The sequence below is a fragment of the Acipenser ruthenus genome, chromosome 13 (assembly GCF_902713425.1).
Source record: "Acipenser ruthenus chromosome 13, fAciRut3.2 maternal haplotype, whole genome shotgun sequence".
NCBI classification, from domain to species: domain Eukaryota; kingdom Metazoa; phylum Chordata; class Actinopteri; order Acipenseriformes; family Acipenseridae; genus Acipenser; species Acipenser ruthenus.
In genome coordinates, this window is record NC_081201.1 from 278,988 (window position 1) to 300,110 (window position 21,123).

Consider the following 21,123-nt stretch of genomic DNA (forward strand, 5'->3'; position numbering starts at 1 on the left):
TATGATGGTTGACATTTAAAAAAAATAAAACACACATTAAAATAAAAGCATGGTTATCGATTTAGAAACAAATATGGATGTATTTAAATTATGTACAAAATCGAATAATTATGAAAACCGAGTAGAGAGGAAAATTGAAACCCATAGGATTTTAGAAAGAGCGCAGACGCGGCGCTGACAAGCGGTTGCTGGCGCCCTCTGCTGTTTGTAATGGGTAGTGCAGGTAGTAAATTCACCAATAGCTTTATTATGTATACACAGTACTCTCCTGGTTATAAATAGTTTATTTTTTATGTATTTTAAGAATGTATCAGAAATGTCTTTATATCTGAACGGGGGTTAACCACTTGTCAGAGCCGCACAGAATTATTGAGCTCCACCGGGGGCGTGTCTCTGTGTAAAACACACTGGGTTAATTGATCTTCTAGCCAATGGAAAAGCCAGCTCTTCCATGTAATGGCATAGTGGGCTAATTCACAAGCAGGCCTGCTTCTCCTCCGTCTGTGGACACGCAAACACCATCATCAGTTACAACCAACGCCCTTACTTACCTCCAAAACTCACCGCTGGGATCCGGATTCGAACATCAGTCTTTGGGAAGAGGCGGGCATGGAATTCGCCCGCTGTGCCACCAGCTCCTACGGTAATGCGTTGTTTCACACTTGTCTATAAGCTAAATTAACTAACTCTTTGAAAACAAAGGAAGGAGTCAGACAGATTTGAACCCAGTCCTCCAAGGAGACCAGCACAGCATGCTAGTGAACTAGCGCACTGCACCACCTGTCTCCTTGTAACAGCGAAACAGTCTAACCTTGTATATGAGATGAGCTTCCCTTTACAGAGCTCGCACGCTGCTGGAGTTGAGAATCGTGAGTACGTGCTAGGAGTGCTTGTTTATCACCGTTGGATCTAGAAGGCTTCCCGTTGAAAATGTGGTGGTCTGGGGTTTGCCTGTTAGCAGATGTTTCTGCTATGTGCACAGCACCTGCGGGTCGTTCAGGCAGTAATCATTATACGATCCTGTTTGTCAGTCGGCTCAGATGGGATACCCAATATGCGCTGAAGTGTATGCTTTATAATGTGTGAATTAACAGGTCTCAAGATCTCCCCTACTCCCGCCCCAACCAGCTGGCGCGCTGCCTATCGCTTACCATTGCACGCCTGCTGGAGGCGAGATACCGCGAATCTTAAGAGCATGGCAGACATTATATTCAACTGCAAGACTTTTGTCTGACTAACCCTTACGCCCATTGATGCGCGTTTGCATCTGGACTATAGGACTAGGATTCGCGTGCGCATTGTTGAATTTCCATCACACACACACACACACACATATATCACTTGATAGGATGAAGGTTTAGAGTTATGGATCCAGTGGCGTGGTGCTATATTTAGAAGTGAGGGTTCGCTATTATCTGATGCACACATGATTATAACACCGTCGTTATTAGGGATAATCCTATGCTTGAACAAAGAAGACTACACAGTGATCTGATTCAAACATTCACAATTCTAAAAGGTATTGACAATGTCGACCCAGGGGACTTTTTCGACCTGAAAAAAGAAACAAGGACCAGGGGTCACAAATGGAGATTAGATAAAGGGGCATTCAGAACAGAAAACAGGAGGCACTTTTTAACACAGAGAATTGTGAGGGTCTGGAACCAACTCCCCAGTAATGTTGTTGAAGCTGACACCCTGGGATCCTTCAAGAAGCTGCTTGATGAGATTCTGGGATCAATAAGCTACTAGTTTTTATGTTTATGTAATATTAAATAGAAATTGTGTTTTGTGTGCTTAGGGAATAGTAGGCAATATAAACAACAACGTGTGTGTGTGTATATATATATATATATTGAGAAAAAGGAAAACTGCTGTGTACCAAAATGATCAATAAGAAAAAAGAAAAGGATGATGACCTCAGAATAGAATGTTCATTCCAAATGGTTCCAAAGTGCCTAGTTTGAAAATAAGTTCACATTCCTTTTGCTTCCTGACAGCATTAGTTCCACAGCATTGAACCATCCCTCAGATTGTGGTGTCTTCTATAGTGTGGTCATTTCTGTTAAAATATATAGCTTGTTACATTTGATGCAGCCGATGCAATATCCTATTCCTTTACTCATGCAAGTAAAAGTATCATGGATAGTAAATGAGGATTTTGCTCCCTTAACTACTGTGATGCTGTGAATGTATTTACAAGCTGCACAACGTGGTCATCATCATCATCATCATCATCATCATCAACAACATTCTGGAATTTTGTTTAAAAGACTACTTTTTTTTATCAACTTCTTAAAGCACTGTGTTTTTTTGTATTCAGCCGATGAAGGACTTGTAGTCCGAAACGTCCTGATAATTGATTTGTAATCAATGATTCTACCTTTTTAAGTACCTGAAATATCCTTTTCAGCTAAAATATATATCCTTTTGAGCTAATATATATATATATATATATATATATATATATATATAGTTAGCTCAAAGAGCCAGCTGCCCAACGTTTCGATATGCTGTACATATCTTTCTCAAGGGAGGTATTTATAGGTTTTTGACGGCATGACAACTACTTGTTATTGTTTACATTCAAATCCATGATTTATTCTTACATGATGTAATGGTGTTCTATATATTGTGACATCATCTCTCCTTCTATCTTTGAATCTGTATTAATTCTAATTAACACTACTTTATATAAACTTATATTTGTATTATATCATGCAATGCTGGCTCTGAGGATCAGTCTAGATTTGGCCTCCCCAGCGCATCAGTATGCACAACTTTTGAATGAATTTCGTTTATTTATTTAAATGTTATTTATTGAAGTTAATTAGTTAATTCTTTTCTGTTGAGTCCCGCTGGCATAATCGTATTCAGTCTATTTATCCATTTACTTTCTTTTATTCTTCTATATGTCGCATTGTCTAATTTGAGCTGTTCTAATACTACAAACTTTACATCATTTATGTCATGTCCCTGACTGGTGAAGTGCTGTACTATTGGTTCATTCATTTTTTTATTTCTAATTAATGAAAGGTGGTTCTGAATTCTTTTATATAAAGTAGTTGCAGTCTCTTATATATATATATAGAGAGAGAGAGTCTTGGCAGAAATGTATTAACATACACAGTAGCGTTAGTAAAATGACGCGTGTGTAAATGGTACGCGCCTCACCCCATACAACGCTCAGTGGAAAGTTTTTGGTTTTTTTTTTTTGCTAACTAAAGAAGCAGACGCGCTGTTTAGTTTAGTGGGGGCGGTTCGTCAGTCTGGATGATTAAATGAGGGGGTGTTTCTTAGCGAACGTCAAGAAGGGACACAGAGGAAACCAATATTTCACGTCTTTTCCTGCTTTTCAATTCCTGCGGATTTTGTTGTATTGTTTGGACGCTCGCGTACAGGTTTGTGCTCGAAACGTTGTGTTTTTTGTTCTTTTTCCACGGTTTTCTTTGTTTGTTTCCTTGGTGTTTGTGTGTTGATGCTTTATACGATTACAACAGAAATAGAAGTTTCAGGACGGCAGATCCGTGGTTGTTTACATTCCTTACAGAAGGTTGTATTATTTTGGATCATATTTGAAACATTAGCTCTAAAAAGTTAAATAAATGTTTGCGGTTTCATAAAAGCTAGAGGTGTGTGTGTGTGTGTGTGTGTGTGTGTGTGTGTGTGTGTGTGTGTGTGTGTGTGTGTGTGTGTGTGTGTGTGTGTGTGTGCGCGAAGGGGTTTTCCGCCCGGGTGTTTTTTTCTATAAGTTGGGAGTAAGTATGAGATTTGTCAGACAACTATAGAAATGCAAGTTCGAGTATCGTACACTCGTTAGCGGTTCCGACCCATTTTCGAATCGTTGCGGTACACACAGTATAGCCAAACCCATGCCCCGCTGTGTGGCACTTACCGGAATCCGTGTTGGTTTCGTTTTACCGGACTGGGCGTGTTCGCAGAAACAATGAAACAACACGCAGTGAGTGAGCCTGCGGGCCTGAGTGGTGATTTCAGGATCAAGCGGCTTCTCGTTTCACAGCCACACTTTGAATATTACAAAACTCTGCAACAACGCGGTGTCTCTTGACTTGAGCTCTGTGTGTCGATGGCGGGCATTGAACAAAACGAGACGTGCAATCTCCGGAGTTCTGCGATTTCAATTAGCGTGACTGATGCAAACCATAACCACACACATCAGTGCTCTTATTATAGTGCGTACTTTCAAAACAAGGCAAAGGGAGCCCAGGCTGCCAGAGATTGAGTTTGGTTTTAAACGATCTCTTAACTGTTTCATCGAATCGATTAGGCCTGCATCCAGGCGTTCAAAGGAATAGGCTTGATCGTTGTTGTGGTGGTTCACCTGCTTTCACAGGAAGCCAGTATAATTGACTAACAGAGACCTCGATGCAAGTAATGTGTTGTCATTTTAACAAAATACTGCTAATTGCAATTTTGATCGACAATGTGTTGTCATTGATTAAATGCGAATGGAAGTTGATCCCAACCTCTCAAGAGTGTGTGTGTGTGTGTGTGTGTGTGTGTGTGTGTGTATATATATATTATTACACAACACCCCGGATCCAGCGCCATTGCCCCTCACTCAATTCCAGGCATACAGAAGTGATTGCTCAAGGATCTCAGAACACTTGCACGCAGAATTACGTCAAGACCCGACTTTAAAGTAATGAGGAAACAGTCAATGAAAAGGGTCCGGCTGAAATTCTAAAAGCAAAATGAATAGACCGTTTAGAGTCGTTTCTGTACCACGCACTGGGTTTGGGTTGCAAACACAAAGGGTACTGTCTCTAGCCTATTTTTTAATAAGGCAGTGTGAGAAGAGGGTGGATTTTTACCGTACGTGTGCACGGTTAGGCTGTCGTGCTCCGTGCATGCAGGCGTTTATCAGGATGGGGTTTGTTTATTTGAAGGGACATGGCAATTGTATCATAGGGCTAAGCTTCATCGCCTGCCCATCGTGAGGGATGTTAATACCTATGGTTTGCACTAGGGGTCAGCAGAGTTCAATTAGGTCAGCACTGTACGAGAAAGCCATTGAGTGCTCCATTAATCAACACAAAAGCGAAGTTCTTCTGTCCTGGTTATCAGGAATGATAACATTGTATTCAATACGAACAGTACCAGCAGTCGGTGTACTGTAAATAGAGCATGATGTACTGATTTGGAAACAAATCACTGTTACAAAACCAGGACACACCCACGATGGGGCAAGCAGGAAGTCCTTGTGTCATTAAAACGACCTGTTCCTTTTGTGTTATTAAAACGACATGTTCCTTTTGTGTTATTAAAACGACCGGTTCCTTTTGTGTTATTAAAACAACCTGTTCCCTTTGTGTCATTAAAACGACCTGTTCCTTTTGTGTTATTAAAACGACCTGTTCCTTTTGTGTTATTAAAACGACCTGTTCCTTTTGTGTCATTAAAACGACCTGTTCCTTTTGTGTCATTAAAACGACCTGTTCCTTTTGTGTCATTAAAACGACCTGTTCCTTTTGTGTCATTAAAACGACCTGTTCCTTTTGTGTCATTAAAACGACCTGTTCCTTTTGTGTCATTAAAACGACCTGTTCCTTTTGTGTTATTAAAACGACCTGTTCCTTTTGTGTGATTAAAACGACCTGTTCCTTTTGTGTGATTAAAACAACCGGTTCCTTTTGTGTCATTAAAACAACCTGTTCCTTTTGTGTGACTTGCTCAGGGTCACACAATGAGTCAGTGGCTGAGGTGGGATTTGAACCGGGGACCTCCTGGTTACAAGCCCCTTTCTTTAACCACTGGACCACACAGCCTCATTAAAACGCCCTCTTGCATTTGTGAGATGGGAAAGCTTACAGGAAATGGGTTTAAAAGTAAAGCTAGCTAGCTGCCATGTCCCCGGTGAAGGCTGGGTCAGTTACTTCTGTTTTTTTTTGCATGGCCGGATTGCAGAAGTGGTCTGGCTGCGGACAGCGGGATGTGTTGTCACTGTTGGTCAATTTACTTGAGAAAACGTACAGTACAAACGTAGGGGAGTCGTTCTTGATGATGCGACAACTCCGTCTAGTTAATGCTGAGCATATTTGTTTTACAGGTTTGTCTAAACTGTGCCTCAGTCTTTTCAGAGCGCTTACAAATCCCCATTAAATAATAAATAAATAAATAAATAAATAAATAAATACGAATCTTACTAAACATTTAACCTGAACATGTCTTCTTCAACGAGGACCTGGCATTGATCTGCAGTCATATTCTCATTTCTATCCAGTATTGTATTGTAAGCCGCTGCGATTTGAATTCTGTTTGTGAAAGGCAATGCTCCATTCGAAATAAATCCAAAAGTGAAATGTAAAGATGGCTGTAAAAACTAGACTAAGCTGCCTTCTTCAATGACAAGTGTGTGTTGACAGCAGAAGGGTCATACATGTATATCAGATACAGGCTTACACCTTGTTTACGTTCAGGCTTCCTTCGAGAGATCCAGTCCTATCTGCAGTTAACGCACTCATGTGTTTGTCTCTCCCCCCTCACCAATCAGGTGAAAACATGGCCAGTGCACCCCCAATGGATGCCACTACTCCCCTAACAGGACCCATGCCTCCTTCATATGACGACACGATGAAGGGGTCCTATCCCCAGTACCCTCCCAACCCAGGGTACCCTCCCCAGGGACCGGCGATGGGAATACTCAACCAGCCAGCTTACCCAGTACAGCCACCACACCCAGTGTATCCGCCCCAGGGACCGGAGATGGGAAAGATGAATCAGCCACCTTACCCAGGACAGCCAATGCAACCCCCCGTAACTAACCAAGTGGGTGAGTGGGACCCGAATTCAATCATTTCTTTATTCTTTCGTTCTTTTTGTAGTTGTTTGCCATTTGTCACAGCATTGTACCCAGACTGCCCTCTGCCCTAGTTAAGCACGATGGCCTAGAGGGTTGGCGTTCAATTCCTGTGTTTCCATTTCAATTCCTTTTGAAAATCAATTCCCAATTCATATTCATATTCCTTTTGTAGGAACTGGAACTGGAATTTACATTTTAGAGACATTAATAATTGTTGTGATTGTTCAGCTGCTTTCATTGGAACAAACAGTGACTTCGTTTGAAGGGTGTTGGAATAGATTAAAAGGGAATTGGAATGGGTACAGACGCCCAATCCTAGTAGCCTAGAGGCTTGGAATGGGATGTTGATCAAGTGAAGGGAAGGTTCAAAACAAAACCGGCAATTACTTTCCCATGAAGTGGAGTGCTGCACATTTAAAAGTAGCGTACCAGTAATTAAAGCATGCCGTTGGGAAGTGAGCAGTGTAAGATCGGGGTGCGCCAAGAGTCACTTTGAATCTGTGTTACAGTGCAGCAGCATGGACCACTCAGTGAAGATTCATACATACATGCATGCATGCATACATACAAGGTACTTATGCGGATTAACCCATTACCAAATTAATGTTTTTCCTGATTGGTTGCAGAGATTCCTAATCAGTTATTAAAGGGTTAAAAGTGTTTACCCTTTAAAATGTACAGAGGGTTATGACTCTTAGCCCCCCCCCCCCCCCCCCCCCCCCCCCCCCCCCCTCCGGTGAACACATTAAACTGCAGTGTTTAAACCCCCCCGTTCTCCCATGCAGTGTCGATGCAGACGATTGTAGTGCAGCCCAGCGTGATTTTCAGAGACCAAGCTGTCCAGATGAACTGCCCAGCCTGCCAGCAGCTCATTGTGACCCGGCTGGAGTATACATCCGGGACCCTCACCTGGCTCCTGTGCGGAGGAATCGCCATCGTGGGGTAGGTACAGCAGTGGGGCTGTGCGGAGGAATCTCCATCGTGGGGTAGGTACAGCAGCGGGGCTGTGTGGAGGAATCACCATCGTGGGGTAGGTACAGCAGCGGGGCTGTGTGGAGGAATCTCCATCATGGGGTAGGTACAGCAGCGGGGCTGTGTGGAGGAATCGCCATCGTGGGGTAGGTACAGCAGCGGGGCTGTGTGGAGGAATCGCCATCGTGGGTGAGGTACAGCAGCGGGGGCAGCACCAACAGGTGGACTGATCTCCACGAATGTTAGCATCATGTATTTGATCGTGTCTGGTGCTCTGTTTGATCATGTATTTGATCGTGTCTGGTGCTGTGATTGTCTCTGGAGCGCTGCATTTTTTAAAAATCTATTTATTGTTCTAAAATGTAATTTGTCTGTAAGTGGACCGCGACCGCGCTTCCGTCAGCCTGACACGGGCATCTTTAGAGGGTGGGCAGGCAGCTGCTGCTGCTGCTGCTTCAGACGGGATGTGGTCTGAATTCACTCGCACCTCAAACCCATGCGTCTGTGAATGCCAGTGCAGGTGGCATGGCAACCGCCCCCCCCCCCAATTAAAGTATATTAACAAACGTTATTAATACATAAAGAGGTAAACATACACGCACACGTGTGGTTTAATTTGGGTTATATATATGTATGTATTGTAGCACAGCCTTGTGGCTGAGGCTCATTTTGCCTTTTTTAAATACAGAACCAAACACAGAATTGCAGGTTTAGCACTTTTTACTATTTACAATATCAAAATTAAACCAAAACAAAAAGCTAACTCCCACCTGGAGTACTAACTAAACTCTTAGCGAAACGTCTACACCGTTTTCCGGTAAAACAAAAACACTTTTTGTTCAGTAAGGTTCGCACACTACCTTTCTTTGTTCGATCATACAGGTCTCTTCACAGGCTTCATATTCACAGGCTTCACACAGATTGCCTCAAACAGGCTTCTTGGCCTGTTTGAATACCTGCCTGTTAGTCACAGACAGGTGATGTTTATTATCTTGATCCAGGGAGACCTCTCATTCTGGGTATGCGGTCCTGACAGCGGGAGTGGGTGCATTTTGTTTTGTCAAAGATGACCCTACTGTCCTGTGAGGGTTCTGCCGTGACTGCAACAAATTCTCCAAAAAGTGACCTGGCGGGCATTGAAGATTTTGAACAAAAAAGACTTTTAGTCTAAACGTGTGACATTTAATTTGACTTTTACTATTTCTAAAAGTACTATATAGATAAATAGATATATTTATGTAGGGTGATTAGAAAGTAAGTTTACCACATCCACGCCCCATAACATTACTTTGTTTAGTCATGGGGTGTACCTGCGCTACCATAACTTGGTGAGTGGTTGCTGGGAGTCAAAACAGACGCCAGTTTCCAAACAGTTGGAAAGGTGGAACTGGTTAAGCTTCAGTTATGGCTGTATATAAACTGAGGGGGTTTGGGAAGGATGCAAGAGGGGTATGGGGGTAGCCACTACCAGGAAAAGGAGGTGGGGTGAGGCGTGGTGAGGTGGGGTGAGGTGAAGCGTGATGCGGGGCGGGGTGGGGCGAGGTGTGGTGTGGTGTGGTGTGGCAAGGGGGCATGGCGTGGCGAGGTGAGGTGGTGAGGCGTGGTGTGGGGTGAGGTGAAGCATGGTGCCGTGTGGGGTGGGGTGGGGTGGGGTGAGGTGTGGTAGGGGGCGTGGCGAGGTGGGGTGTGATGAGGTGTGGCAAGGGGGCGTGGCGTGGCGTGGTGAGGTGAGGGGTGGCGTGGGGTGGGGTTTTGGAGGGGAAAAAACTTAAAACAAAGAAAGGTATTCTTTAAAAGATACATGGTTTGAATTTTACATGGTTTAAATTTTGTTTAAAGAAAACTGTGTTAGTTAGTTGAACAAACCACGCTAAAACATATACACCGACTCTTGAGATTTCTTGACACACCCACACAGCAGTGGTGACAGAGTTCCGGGCCAGCCTGACAAAAGCGGTTTCACCACAAATGATCTCAAGATATATAAAGAAGAAGGTTTGTGCGTCTGTCTGTTCGTTTCTGCATTCGGGACCCGCAGGAGCCAGTGCAGCCACACTCTGCACGGCCTCCTCTTTCATCCTGGGGACGGTCCAGGGCTGGGTTTGGATCCAGTCTTTTGAGCCCCGGGGTGCTTTATTTAGTGACCCCATCGCTGGATCACAACACTAGCTGTGTATCTCAAATTAAAGAAACCCACAAAACCAAAAAATAAATAAAAGAAAAAAAAAAACTTTTAAATTTAAAAATGGCAAAAAACCAAACAAAAATAAAGTTAAAGAAAGGTAAAGGGGTCCGAGCGCATTGTGCGACACCCAAGATCGGTAACTTACAGGAAACCACAAGGCTACCGTCCCCCAATGTGTCATGCATGAAATATTGAAATACTGAATTTCCCCGGGCAACGCCAGGTACTTCAGCTAGTGTGTAATATATAAATAAAAGGCTGCATGGTTCTCGATTCTGAATATATCTGGATTAGTGATTTCAGTGAAGAGTGTATTCATTAATGAAGCGTGTGTCTTTCTGTTCTGCGCAGGTGCCTCTACGGTTGCTGCCTGATCCCCTTCTGCATCGACGGTGCGAAAGACGTGAATCACTGGTGTCCGAATTGCAACCGCGTCATTGGACACCACAGGCGCCTGTAGCAGACCGCAGATTATTCATCACTCCCTTTTCAAGAGCTCTAGCTGTCAGGGCAGGAGAAGGAGGGAAAGGGAGAGAGGCGCGTGCATATAAAAATCACAACGTACCCAATTTCCTTCCTTAACGAGGGAACCGTGAATGCACAGACCGCCTCCGAGCTGCCCCAGCCTGCAGCCTTAAAGCCTTTATCTGGGGTCTGTTGTTTATAGGATATTGTTAAATAAATCTGGAGTCAGTTTCTCAGCAATCAGAACCCCAACAGATTGTACCCTGGCATATATATCATTTTTTTTTATTATTATTATTATATCTATAGATATAGGTATACATATATATATATATATATATATATATATATATATATATATATATATATATACATCAAATCTCCTTGCTAAACTAAATAAGCAAACAAACTATTGCAGTTATTACTATCACAGTTTAGTGGCTTTTGGGGTTTTGTTTTTTAAGAACATTTAAATAAGTATGTGCAATTATTTGAATGGGCTTTAGGAAAAAGAAAGTTTAATGTTAGCATGTTATCCTATCCTATAGAGACCTGTGCCCCTGCATTCCCAATGAAGCGGACTGCTCTGTAGTATTCTGGGTCTGCAGTGGCACACTCCCAGTACTGTAGTGAGCTACACTGTACTGCTGCAGTCCAGGTGCTGTATTCACATATTACAGACACTTAACCAACATTAATCACAAGCATCACTTTCATTATCACTTTATGTTAATATTTTAAAAATAATAATATTTTTTACCTACCAAGTGCCTTGGGTGTATTTTAAACAAAAACACTTTTTCACAACTTTCTTTGTTTCTTGGCAGTAAAGTATCAGTACATTGCTTTCTTTTTTAAAACTAAGATAACATTTTGTATGATGTATTATTTCTAAGTAACATAAATATACAGTAAATATACATAAATATATAGTTTATTCTTGTATCTGTATCTCGCTTCATGTTTTCTTTAAAGCTCTGTTTCCCAAACTGTTTTTCTACAAGTGCTATAAAAATGTAACATGATGATGGTTGTTGGTGTTCGAAATGCACAATTCTTTCTCTGCCAATCCCAATATGAGTTTGTGTCCTTCATTCAGTCATTCATTGTGTTCTGTATTGAGTAAGAAGTAAAAAAAAGCCACGATTGACAATGTTTTGTCCAGATTTAAAACTACTATTGCATAGCAGTGTGATCCATTCCTGGTTTTACTAGGAGTTTAATGACACATCTGAGCTTGTTACCTATCCACTGTGGTTAATGAAGCTTGCATTAACACTTGGAATGGGTGACACTGCTGTGCAACAGGAGTCTTATTTCCACCCCTGCTTCTCAGTAATAGATTGATCAAATCAAACCCCCTGCCTAAATCATGCTGTTCTGCACAGGATAAACGTGACCATTTTTTTATGCAAGACTTTAAACGTTAAGCAGCTGCATAACTGAACCCAAAGCTAACACACAACAAATATGGTTAATTAAACCAGCCATCATTGAATGCACCTGAAGTCCCTGTGTGACTAAGAGAGCAAAATCAGAACATATACGCCTTGAATTTTTAATTTTATTAGATCAGGAGAAGTCAATATTGGCTCATAAATATCAATGTGATTGTTTGCTGTTACATATAGATGTCAAAACAAGACTGGACAGGATAAAGTTCATGCCAAGCACCCAGGTTATAATAGATTTTATCATCCAGAGGGGTGGCATGAAGTCACAGATTAATACAATAGTCAAAATGTTTCTCAATGAGCCTATTAGGTTTCCTTCAGTGTGTCTGAATTCAACACCGTTTAATAGTTAAAGAAACAGCAGGAAGTGTGGTTTGTACATTGCAATATGGAGAGCATCACCACAAACCACGCGGAAAACAGCACCTGATAAAACAAGCCAGTAAACACGCGCCCAGCGTTCATATCAGCTTTGTCTTTACAGCGTTTCCAAGATACTAAATATATTGCCACACAGATTGTTACAGAGTTGCGCTGGAATCTTTATTTACGACTGTAAGTCACCCTGGATAAGGGAGTCTGCTAAGAAATAAATAATAATAATAATAATAATAATAATAATAATAATAATAATAATAAAATCTAATTCATGGCAGTACCAAATGCATTATAAAGTATAGCAATGGCAACACTATAAACTGATTTAATTCAGGCCCAAGTTTGCAAAATGTACCCACTTCTGTCATCCTCAGATGTATTAATCTGCTTCAGTGTTTTGCTCAGTTAGGAGGATTATTAATGATGATATATGCAGTCGAAGCTGAGGTACTTAAACCCTTTGCTGTTATGCTATAGTGTACCTGTAACCTTAATTGCAGGATACACACACATACCATGCAACAGCAGTGTACTGTGAAATACATGAAATAGAAAAATAACTAAAATGTATCCAAAATACTGTACAATCATACAGTCACTTGCAGTGCCCCTCAACGGTCTGTTCTTGGGCCTCTTCAACATCGACATGATTCCCCTGGGTCACCTCATCCACCAACACAGCCTCGTGTTTCACTCCTATGCAGATGACAACCAGCTCTACCAAAAACTAGACCCTGTATGTCCCTCTGCCATCGTCCAGCTCTCAGCATGGTCCAGCTCTCACTCTGGCTTGTTGTTATATTGGGGTCGGGGGGGTGGGGGTTGCACATTTTGTTTTGCCCCGCCCTTTAAGACTGTACAGAAACAGTCCAGTAAGGAACTCGAGTCTATTGACGCTTTTATTCCAGAGGCAAGACCGCTTTCGAGATAATAGGTAAGTATTTTGTATGTTTTTCCTTTTTTTAGTTTGTTTGTTTGCATTACAGCTGGTGCAATATGTTTAAAAGTTGTATTGCGAGATGCGCCAATCTTCTTGTCCGTGCGGTTTGTTCATTTTGCTGCATATTAACAAAAGCTTTTAAACAAGCGGTTTTGTCGTACAGTAGCACACAGTGTTTTGAACATTGTAACATATAGCGGAATAAACATGAACGCTTTAACTCAGCACTGCTGTCTTATTTTTTACATTTTTTGTATTATTTATTTTTTATATTCAATGATACAAGTCTAATTTACGAATGTGGGTGTGTGCAATTTCTACAATGCGTAGGGCTGAACTATCTCGTCTATAATTCTGTATCTCATAGTCCATCATATCTTCAGGGACGGTCCAGGTAGCATTATTTACAGTTTCTGTTTTTAAAATGAAACTTTGCTTCTCTGTAAGGGTGTATCTCTTGTCATTATGTATACTGAGTACCAGTGGCACAGCGGACACACAACACTGAATGTATGATTGCATATTTTTTCCCCTTGTATTAAAGTTCTCAGATCAAATCAGTAAGCAAGCAGAGTAAAATCTTCCTCTCGTTATTTAAAAAACATTAAATTAAATTAAATTAAATTAAAAAAAACTATTACTGAAAGTTTGCCTTCATTTTTAATATGGTACATTATTACCATAATGTATCGCAATTGCATTTATTATAGTTACATATACAAACAAAAAAGTATATTCTTATGCTTGAAGTGCCAGAGAACCAGCGTGTCATTACAGCACGTCTTATGCTTTTGTTGCAGTTAAGGATGGAGTCAATTAAAAGAATGGGCGCTGGCAGCCTGCCAATTATACTCCCTTCCCTTTTCCAGAGCACTTTCCAGTAAAACGTCTTTGCATGCCGATCTGCACAACTCTTCTGCTCGCAATTCCACACGTCTTCCAATTAAAAACATATGTACACTGACGCTGTTAGGAATTTGAATTACATGCTGCCCAGCCTTGTAAAGGTACCCGGCTAGTTTACAAAAGGGGTCTCCAATCCTGGTCCTGGATCGGAGCCTCATTGTTTACAGCAATCAGTCTGGCCCGATGTAGATTTCAGCTCCAGAGGAAGCGGTCCGTCATCCTTCCCCAGGGGGGGATCTTACGGGAAGCTCTCCAGCCCAATGCACTTAGGTTAATTGTATTCTTGTGTGTGAGTGCTCTCGAAACGAATGTGATCGATCCTCGCCAATTTCATATCATTTTTTATTTTGCTTTTGCATTGCAGCAGCCCTGAAGTCACAGCCTTTATTATCACTTTGCATTTGTGAATGTGGGTAAAAACCAGGACGAGGCTTTAAAAAGAGTTTTAAAAAATGCCACTTAAATCCCCATTCATTATTCACCCCTATCCTAGTAATGTTTAGCTAAAGGCTTTATGATTAATACATTATTTCTGTAATAAAGTGTGTGTGAATTTTGTGCTTTTCTTTTTTGTATTGTAGGCAAAATGTCTGCTCCGCCAGCATACGCACCAGGAAGTAAGTTAGCTACAGTAATTCCTTTACCTCTAAGACAGTGCAACCCTAACTGAAAGCATGGCTTACAAACAGAAATCTCTTTAACCAAGTCAGTACCAGCACCATCATGTTTTAAAATGTGTGTGCTTCTTTCTAAACTACACATTTGAGACGCAGATAACGAATGGAAGCACACAACCGGTAGTTGTTCTGAGGTGAAGTAGAATCTCTTTAGAGGAAAATCCCCACATCCATTCTCTACTGAACGTTGTTGCTAAGACACGACACGTGACGCTAGTAGTAATAGAGATAGGAAGGTGAGGCCGCACACGATGGCCCACGGTGATCCTGGAGGTATTGGAAGCTTCTCTGACTGGGTCGACTCTATGCCTGCTATTTATACTGTAGGAGGCTCAGTGCGTACTACAATTTGTTTCTGTTATCTTACTAATTCCATTAGAAATGGATTATTCAGCTGTTACTCCATTCAAATGCAACCAGCCGCTAACTCCTCTCTCTCTCACAAGGTTACTGTGATTAGCTGTTTAACAGATCTGTCCTTTCCCATCATTCTCGCACATGCGTTATCCCTTCAATCATTCTAACCCCAAGTTATCTTAGCATCTCTTATGCCAAAGTCACCTCCAGCAAGCTGCTTTAACATTCCCATCACATTTAGTTTCACGGGATTACTCTGCAGCTGGGAATTTACTCTGTGTTGTTCTGCTTCCTTCTCAGCGACTGTGAATGTGGTTCAAGTGCAGCCTGCGGCCGTGTTCACAGATCGACCGGTCCAGCTGCTTTGTCCTGGATGCCAGCAGTCAATTTTGACCAATATGGAGTCCACTTCGGGGACAATGACGTACCTTGCATGCGGAGCGCTTTTCCTTTTCGGGTACGTTAAAACAAGCGAAAGCCTTCTTTTGTAAATGATACCAGTGGTGTTCACCAGGGTTTATGCATTACTATTCTAAAGCTGAAGGAACATGAAGCCACATTGTGGCTTGGAACTTGGTTTCAGGAGACTAGGTTTCAAGCCCCTACACGGCACACGAGATCTTCTAAAACCATGTTTCAAGCCACTGTTCCTGAGCTTACAAACAGGTCTACTCCATGCTGTTCATGTTAAAATAGTGTTTATTCCAAGGAGTTCTAGGGATGACTCTCCTAACTTTCAAGTGGCACACAGAGCCTGGTCCGTATCAGCAATGCCAGGTGCTGGTCAGTGAGGTGGGATTCTGCTGCTGTTCTCCAGGGTGGAGTGTAACAGTGTCTTCCTCTCCTCCAGGTGTGTCTTCGGCTGCTGCCTGATTCCCTTCTGTGTGGACGGTCTGAAGGACTCCATTCACACCTGCCCAAACTGCAAGAACGTTCTTGGCGTTCACAAACGTTGCTGATATTTTTCTTCTTCATCAGGTGTTTTTTTTTTTTTTTCTCGAAATCTTTAATTACCGTTCATAAAATCTGAATTGGAAAAGCAACACCTGCTGCCCTTGATCCAGTGCATCGAAACATCCTGAACAAATCACTTTGTGCACATTTTAAACTCCTCTTAATTATTTGCTTTGCATGGTGTACAGAAATACGTTAGCAGATGACATTTTTAATTCTCAGTGTTCCACTAAACTCGACCATTTTATAGAAGGGGAAGTTTTGTTTGTGGGTGTCATTTTGTATCAAATGTCAAGAGACATTATCACTTAGTCACTGCTAAAAACATACCAACCACAAGTGTTATATACACACACACAAACATTTTATATACATATACAGTATATATATATATATATATATATATATATATATATATATATATATATATATATATATATATATATTACACACACACACACACACACACACACACACACACACACACACACACACACACACACACACACACACACACACACACACAGAGTTTGGTCTAAAACGCCCAGGGTAACGTTTCCACACCATCCCTCTTCTATAACTCTTGCTCACTGTTGCACTTGCTTAGTTTAAAATGTGCTGATTTTATTTTCTTCTCCTTTGTACAGCAAGCGAGAAACAACCAAGACCAGGAAGGCAATGAAAACGTGCTGACTCTCTTTTTCACGTGGACGAATCACTCTGGATTCATCTCCTTATCATTTACTTTTTTTATAGTGGATTTTTTTTTTTTTTAGCAAATATATCTAATCAAGTATGCAAAAAAAAAATAAAAAAGTACTGCTCCTTCTCCAGAGTATGGATGTGATGAAGGCGTTCTGTCACCAGACCTGTCCGAATGTAGGGGGACGGGCAGGCTGCTGTGGAGAGCACTGCATTATAATCTCTGTTGAATGTATTTGATCTGCTTTATTAGCACTAAGCTTTACTATGCTTGTAAACAGTTGTTTTCAGACTATTGTGGCAAATAAAAGGTTACATTTTAAAGAGAAGTAGCTTCAGTTTCGATTGTTACTGTTACTCTACAAAAAGGGAAGTTTTATTTTGTTTTTAATTTCATGTTCTTACTCCCACAGCAACAGCGGTGGTTTTATTGAAACTGTTTCAATGTTGGGTACAAACGCGCCTGTAATCCTGGCTTTGCATTTTCTGACAGCCTAGTTACTGCAGAATGTCTTCCCCTAAGTCCAGTGGCGTATCTGCATGGCTGGGTCTGCAAGGCTCAGTCCCACACAAAGAGGGCATTCACTCCAGTGCTTCTACAATAGATGTACAGTGAAAGGAATCGGAATAGCCCTTTTCTGTGGCCAAGATTCTAACCACGTACACATTTACTGGAATTCCAAATATAAAAACCCATACAATACGAAACTACACAGCATTTCCTTTTTGATTTATGTTTCTCTTTTAAAACAACACACACTTCCTCATATATATATATAAAAAAAGAACCTCTTTTGGCAGGTTTTTCTATCCTTTTGCTTTGAATAATTCAAAAGTGCATTGCATGGAGGGCCATGCTGAATTCACACACACACACCCCTTTAGAACAGGAGCATCCTGGACGTTCCCTCTTCTATTGTGTTAAGATTCCATAAAGAACCATTCTTAGACACTGAACACCAGCGTTCCATATCGCAGTCTAAAGGATTCTAAAACCTCTCAGGTTGCATAAATCAATACACAATGCAGAGTATCGGAGATTGCATTTCCTACCCTCCACAACAATGGCTGGTAAAGATGAAGAGATGAGGAGCCACACTTGTTCAGGACACAATGAGGTCCAGTGTGGTAGAGATCAGCCACACCTACCTTTAGACAACACTGCCAGCACCATGTTTTCAATGGCTGGATTGAAAATGATCTGGTGATTCCTGTGCATTAGCAATCTCCTCTGATTTACTGCTACAGCCTCCTGCCAGAGGTAGCTTTTATGCATATCAGGGTATTAGAATAGTTTATTGCCTGTCTTTTTGAGTAACCTTTTCTGTGCTTGACTTGCACACAGGTGTGCAGTGTGGGGAAGGACAGAAGACTGAATTCCAGAGCAGAGAATTATACAGTGAAGGAAAACAAGACCACCTAATGGATTTTAGGCAGGTTCTGTGATTCTCAGACAAGTCTGATGACTGTTATCACAGTTATGCTTACTTCTCTGCGACTGACATATCTTTAGAATCCCAATCAATACCTGACAAGCCTTGTGAACCACTAGCAGACCTTTTAATCTTGCTCCTATTTAGCAGATAAATCATAAACTAGAACTCCTGTGGTTTTTTGTTTGCATTTGCCACACTTTTGCAAAGCATTTCTTCAGCAGGTTGTTCTTTTTACCACAGTACCAGACAGGACGGATATCTCCATGCGGAGGAACATCTAAAGTGTTAAACTAGTACAGTTAACGTATGCAGCATATTCAATGGCTTCACCATGCGCTACCACTTTCCAAAAATCCACGTGTTTTTAGATTCAGAACTCCTTATTAACATACTAACTTTCGCAACTGTAGTAGAAAAAACATGCAACAGTGACACCTTGTGGTCAAACAGGAGTACCGATGAACTGCAGTGTCTCACAATCAAGTACTTAGTTTACACTGAAAACACACTAAATCCTTGCGCCCGTGTCTGTTTACGACATTAACCCCCAGTATAGCCACCTCTTCACATGAGTTTGGTTACATTCACTAGAAGGACAGAAACTTCTCCCTGGATGGAGGTTTCATTTGTTCAATTAAACAATTTAAAACAGGGCTGGAACAAAGCCCAGGAGTGGAAGGGGCAGCTCTGAAGTACGCGCTGCAGTAATACTGACAGAGCTCATGTTTTAAGCTCCCAAGCCTTCTGAAATAAACAAGGCCATGTTTTAGGAACGCGTTTGCGACACCCCACCTTTGAGGAAGCGGCTGGGTTTCTCCAGATCAGGGCAGGGTTTGCTGCAGATCTTGCACCTCCAGCCGCTCTGGTGAAGGGGCTTCTCAGAGAGGTCTGCCATCTTCACAGCTCCGGAGGGCAGGACTGGAGCGATCCCATCACCATGAACACAAGACAAAGCACACAGCGGGTTTACTGTCAACAATGCATACGCACACACTGACCTACAACAGACTTTTATTATCAACAGCTAACACACACTCAATAGTGCTACACTTAGAAATACAAAACACAGTAAATTCAATGACAAACGTTTTTTCAGTGTCTTTAGTTTACTACTTCCAGAGTATGTTCTGAACTGATTATCACAGCTCTCAGCCCAACCCTTTACAGTGTAGGGGATGTGGGTCCTAAAATGTAAGTATTGCTGAAGAGCCTTAGGGACCACTCTTCCAAATGTTGTGAAACACTTTTCAAATCCCCCCCGCTGGTCTTAACCCCCTGTGAAATTTGAATTTTTGGTATTTCTATCAAGTTTAGGCCGGAATCACTCACCTTTGCCAGGTCATAGCTCGAAGGGGAAATTAAACAAACAACAAAAAAAAACTGATTAGCATTTCTGAACTCAGCGAGCCCAAAAAAAAACCCAGGTAAATTTTTCAAGCAAAATCTGAGACAGTCAGGCAACAAAATGCCTCTTTTCTGGTTGAGCTGGCGTGGAATGAAACCAATTCTGTTTCCTGAGCTCTATACTATAGCTCATAATATGCTAAAAAAAAACAACGCCCTGTCTAATTATAAGACTCTAATATTATTCCGAGAACACTGTCTATCACGTAATACAGGGATGATGATAAGACTCCCGTTGCATAGCAGTTTGATCCATTCCTGGTATTACTAGACGTTTAATAAGACACACTGGGGTTAATCAAGCTCATGGTAAATAAAACCTGGAATGGGTGAAGCTGCTATGCAGTAGAAGTCTTATTTCCACCCGGGGTGATCACATTTAGAGAACACTTTCTATCACGTGCACAAACATGACTTTGAGCTCAAATACTTTTACAACCAAAAGGAGTACACGGCACAGAGCAGCACAGCCGGTTCATTTCCATTTCCACTGTGTTACCTGCCTGCCTCTCGGTACGCTGCTGGCTCCGGTAACGATAAAGGTCGCGGTGTTGTCCAGCAGTTGCACGGTGGTGTTCTGATCCCCGGTCACCTCCAGCACGGTGCCCTGCATCCACACCACTGACACCTGCCTCTTCATGAAGTATACATTCTTCCCACTGGGTCCCAGGCAGACCTGGCTGTCCCTACCTGCTTTACTAACAGTTTTCCTGACAGACAGGAATACATTATTGCAGAGATGTGAAAACTTCTGCTGTTATAAAACTGGAGACTGAATACTGAATACCCAGCTGAACTTCTTGCACTGGCATAAAATTCCCTTAATGTTGTTGAGATTTTCTTGGACTTATTTCCATAAAATGAATGTCCATATTTTTTTTTCTTTAAGTACATTACCCAGCCCATGCTGTAGTTTGTTTTTTTCAGTCTTTGTTTTCTTCCATTTCATTTCGCTGTGTCTGCTCTTGCTGGTGAAAGTTGGTGTTGTACCAGTTATGAAAGTTGGTGTTGTACCAGTTATGTGGAGTTTCATCCCCAAATATATTAAAGGAAACAGGTGGAATGTCACTCATTTTTTGGCAGTGGTTTTGTAACTAATAACAAATAAAATGGCAGTTTGTCATGGAATTTAGAATGCAGTGATGCGTAGTGATTTATTCAGTGTGAGGCTCATTAGTATGCAAGCTGTGCTATACGCTATGTATACGCACGGTCATGTGATGCTGTTTAACCAATCAGATGATGTATACATTTGCTGTGGTTTACACTCTTACAAGATCTTTACAAAGGGGACATAGGCAAGCCCAAACCGAGCTGGTGATCAAGTCACGTGATCCTTATCGCGTGTCTCCAGCTGATGGGCAGGCAAGCCCTCTCTCTGATTCACTTAAAGCGGTTTCAGGCGGTTTAAATAAAGTTTAGTTTGCTTTTATGAAAAACATAGTGAACACTCTGTAGTTATTGGCTGTT

General features: G+C 41.6%; 2 protein-coding genes across 5 annotated transcripts in view; one reads left to right on the forward strand and one right to left on the reverse strand.

The window, feature by feature from the left end:
• LOC117973462 (stannin) overlaps positions 1–21,061 on the reverse strand; it is a 28,779-nt gene extending 7,718 nt beyond the window's left edge. The window contains exon 1 of one of the 3 annotated variants that reach the window (XR_009330798.1): positions 19,042–21,061. The gene's annotated coding sequence lies outside the window, so the exon portion shown is untranslated. Of the gene's footprint in view, positions 1–551; positions 574–3,895; positions 3,957–19,041 lie in introns of those variants that run through there. The other 2 variants (XM_059035345.1, XM_034925953.2) reach the window with 2 other exon arrangements.
• On the forward strand, positions 519–11,470 carry LOC117418330 (lipopolysaccharide-induced tumor necrosis factor-alpha factor homolog). 2 transcript variants are annotated; one of them, XM_059035342.1, is made up of 4 exons: positions 519–643; positions 6,515–6,793; positions 7,609–7,765; positions 10,332–11,470. In XM_059035342.1, the coding sequence occupies exons 1-4, from the start codon at positions 610–612 to the stop codon at positions 10,438–10,440; spliced, it is 579 nt and encodes a 192-aa protein (XP_058891325.1). In that variant the 5' UTR covers positions 519–609; the 3' UTR covers positions 10,441–11,470. The 2 variants fall into 2 exon arrangements, with proteins under 2 accessions (XP_058891325.1, XP_058891326.1); XM_059035343.1 differs by lacking the exon at positions 519–643 and adding an exon at positions 3,245–3,401.
• Positions 21,062–21,123: the final 62 nt, after the last annotated feature.